This window comes from Solanum dulcamara, chromosome 1, assembly GCF_947179165.1.
Source record: "Solanum dulcamara chromosome 1, daSolDulc1.2, whole genome shotgun sequence".
In the NCBI taxonomy this organism is placed as follows: domain Eukaryota; kingdom Viridiplantae; phylum Streptophyta; class Magnoliopsida; order Solanales; family Solanaceae; genus Solanum; species Solanum dulcamara.
The window spans coordinates 70,655,523-70,659,568 of record NC_077237.1 but is presented as its reverse complement, the minus strand read 5'-3'; the positions used below and the strand labels follow the sequence as shown (position 1 = coordinate 70,659,568).

The window sequence follows — 4,046 nt, the reverse complement described above, 5'->3', positions numbered from 1 at the left end:
GTATTTTGAGATGGAAAGAATGATTTTTACTTTAGTTGTGAATTATTGAAATTTGACACATATTTTAAGAAAAATATTTATGAATATAAGTTAAAAATTATTTTCATGATTATCCTTTTGATTATGTCCAAACTATTATAAAATGTAAAGTAATTAAGGAACATATTAAATGAAAGGTAAGTATGAAAAAAATTCAATACACATTTATTGATATTTTTTAAGAATTCAAATAATATAAGAAAAAAACTTTAATAATTTTTAAAAACTTTAAATAATTCATATATTTTGAAATATAAATTTTTTTTCAAACAATTCACTTAATGAAGATACTAATTTATCTAGAATTCAAAAAGTAAAACAATTATGCTCAAAAGTTATAAATTAAAAAATGTGAATTTAATTAATAACCCGTTAATAAATTAGTAGTTGCGGGGCAAAAATTCGTGGAAAGTAGTACTATATTATAGAGTGGGAGTCTCTGGAAGACTCTTATGCTCGAAGAAATAGCAAGAAACTTCTCAAAGCTTTGATACTATCCTACACATCATCAAGCTCCTCCTAGAACCTACTTATATTTATCTTCACCTATTAATATATAAATCGTCTCAATTCTCAATTGCAAGACCAGAAAGCCAACAAGCTAATTAGAGTAACCAGTGAGTGTTGTTATCAAAGAATTAATTAGTTAATTTTTAGTAATGGCTTTGGCACGCTTAGCTTTGAAGAATCTGCAGCTGAATAATGTACAGAAACAGAGATGGTGCTCTCAACTTGTACGACGCTTGTCTACAAAGTCCGCCGATGAACAACAAGTAGTTGATGCAGGAAAATCTGAGAAACAACAAGTAGCTGTTTCCGACAGTGGCAATAAATCAAAGTTATTTCCAAGGAGACGACGCCGTGCCAATCTTTGGAGACGCAACAACCCTGCTCTTTTCGGTACGACTTAATACAAACTTATAGGTTGAAATTTTTCATCATTTCTTCTAGAAAACACATTTTTATTACTTAATTTCACATTCTATTTTGGGTTTACTTTTCCTATATATAGTTCAATTTACCCACTCTAAATTCTAAATTTGTTTATTGTTGAACAGAAAATTTACCAACAGGACTTGGAAATGCATTATTGCAAGTCACAGAGAATATCAACAGGTTATTTGATAACCTAAACTTGAATCCCTCTCAATTAATGGGAAGGTATAAGGAGGATGATAAGAGTTACAAAATCCGTTACGACGTGCCAGGGTTAGGCAAGGAGGGCGTGAAGATTATGGTTGAGGATGGAATTCTGACAATAAAGGGTGAACACAAGGAAGAGGAGAAGGAAGAAGGTTCAGATGATGAGTTTTGGTCATCAAGTAGCTATGGTTACTACAATAATAGCATTGTGTTGCCTGAAGATGCTAAGGTTGATGAGATTAAGGCTGAGATGAAAAGTGGTGTTTTGACAATTACTATTCCTAGAAGTGACAAGTCTAAGAAAGATGTTAAGGAAATTCAAGTTATGTGAGGTTTTTCTTTGGTTCAAAAGTGTAATAAGTATGTACTTAATAATTAGTATTATCTGAATATGCCGTGGCTGTTTTTATAATAACTAAGTTCTCTTTTGATTTTCAAGAGGCTGTGACAAGAGTGGTTTTGCCTTTGTTTTCTTTTCCTTCTTTTTTCAATTATTTCAATATGAAATATCTCTGTAATGCTCTGTTTTTACCCCCTGCTTTTTCTCTTGGAAATTATAAATAAATTGATTACTTCTAGTCTGTGATTCAACTAATAATAGTGAAATGATAATGTTGCATCAATGTATGGTGATCAATAAAGAATTAAAAAGAGCAACAAGGATCACCATAAAGAATTCAAAAGAGCAACAAGGACATAAAAGACTTCTTACGTGAAAAAAATACCTCTAAATAAGGGAAATTATCACAAGCTATCAGCAAGGTAATTTAGTAGGTCATTTAATAGTCGATTAGAATTATAGAATTAATTATGAAACACTTCTAAATAAAGAAAAATTTCATAATTCATAGGAAAATTTTCATAAGCTATCAACAAAGCAATTAGTATTTCTTCTTTTATATTGTAATTAAAAAATTATTAATAAATTGATTAATTTTATTTTTTGTTCATATTAATTGTAGGGTAAAATGGAAAAAAATTAATTAATTTTATGCAGATTTAGTAAGTGATCAAGTAATGTAATTAATTTTATGCTAATTTAATAAGTGATCAAGTAATATGAGATAAATATTTTTCGTGAGATGTTCATCTAATATAAGATGAAAGGAAAGGAGTAGTTATTTGATAGTTGATTAAAATTATGTCGATATTAATAATGTAGAAATTAATTATGAATGAATTTACATATTATTTTATATAGAAATTAGTTATTCATACTTTAGTTATATATGTATTAGTTATTTTATCTTCTATCATTTATACATTAATTATGTATACATTTATAGTTATATGGGATTTTGAATTTATTCATGATTAATTTATTTCCTATTAACCTATCCAATATCGTATAAATTATAAAAATTAATATATGAATAATTTATTTGTTATTAATAATGTAGAAATTAATTATGAATGAATTTACATATTATTTTATATAGAAATTAGTTATTCATATTTTAGTTATATATGTATTAGTTATTTTATCTTCTATCATTCATGCATTAATTATGTATACATTTATAATAATATGGGTTTATGAATTTATGAATTTATTCATGATTAATTTATTTCTTATTAACCTATTCAATATCGTATAAATTGCAAAAATTAATATATGAATAATTTATTTGTTATTGAGCTATCCTTATTGTTGGCAGTTCGGTGCACTAAAGCTCCCGCTATACGCGGGGTTCGAAGAAGGGTCTGACCACAAGAATGTATTGTACACAGTCTTACCTAGCAACTTTATCAGTTAATTCAAGGTTTTCCTTCGTTATTGATCTATCCTTATAGATTGATAATCCTAAGTACAATGTCAATGTTGGTTTGGGCTGGATCTTAGTACGGATTATATGACACTAGCTATTACTATCATTATATAAAAAAAATAAAAATGCGGTAATTATTAAACAATAATAATTTAATTATTTTTAAATATATTTTTAAAAATAATTAACATTTTTTGTACATATTCTTAAAATTTATAGTAATATTAAATTTAGTGGTAACTGATTAATATCATAAAAAATTTAATATGCATATTTATTTTCGCTACAAATTGTTTTTGTTGTTTTAGTGTATATATCAGCAAGAATGAAGAGCTTTTGTAAAGTTAGTTATTTTAAAAGAGTGACATGTGTTTTTGACTTATTATCCAATTTTAAACTTTTGTGTTGTCCTGTTATTATATTGCTCTTGGTTTGGTTCGATGTTACTTTAGTTGCCATCACAAAGTTTGTTACATAATTGAGAAAACATCTTCGAAATTTTTGCAATATCCTAATTCAGTCTCCAATATCCTCCCTCCGCCCTCCATTCCTATCCATTGTTAGCATCAAAATAATTGAGTGTCATATGAAAGTTAGCAAAATAAACTTTGAAAGATTATGAGTAAAAAGACAAAAAATATATATATTAAAAGAGACAATAATTTAACGTGGTTCGAACATTCAACTTACATCCACAAGAGAAGATGAACAATCCACTATATAAAATAGAGTACATAATAACAAGAGAAATAACATCACACAATTCACTCAACATAAAAATTGGTTCACACAACTATTAACGTAACACTCGTGTCTCACTGTTTCTCCCCTAAAATATTGTGGATGCTACAAAGTTAGAAAGAATGAGCCTCTATTTATAGCCATAAATCTTTTCGTGCAAGAAAAAAGACAAGCCAGATATGGAGACTTTGTGTTTTCCTTTTAGGAAAAGGAAAACTCAATTATGATAGGAAAGTCAGGGCAAACACCCAACAATTCTCTTATTTGACTTGAATTTTTGACAAAATAAATTTGTTCAATCTTCTTCACATAATATTCAACAAGTTTCATCTCCATCTTCAAAATCTCCTCCAT

General features: G+C 27.5%; 1 protein-coding gene across 1 annotated transcript; it reads left to right on the top strand.

Annotated features, from left to right (window-relative positions):
- Positions 1 to 509: 509 nt before the first annotated feature.
- LOC129888711 (26.5 kDa heat shock protein, mitochondrial) lies at positions 510 to 1,712 on the top strand. Its single transcript, XM_055963693.1, has 2 exons — positions 510 to 939; positions 1,098 to 1,712. Exons 1-2 carry the CDS (start codon positions 699 to 701, stop codon positions 1,511 to 1,513), a joined length of 657 nt encoding a protein of 218 aa, XP_055819668.1. The 5' UTR covers positions 510 to 698; the 3' UTR covers positions 1,514 to 1,712.
- The last annotated feature ends 2,334 nt before the right edge of the window (positions 1,713 to 4,046 follow it).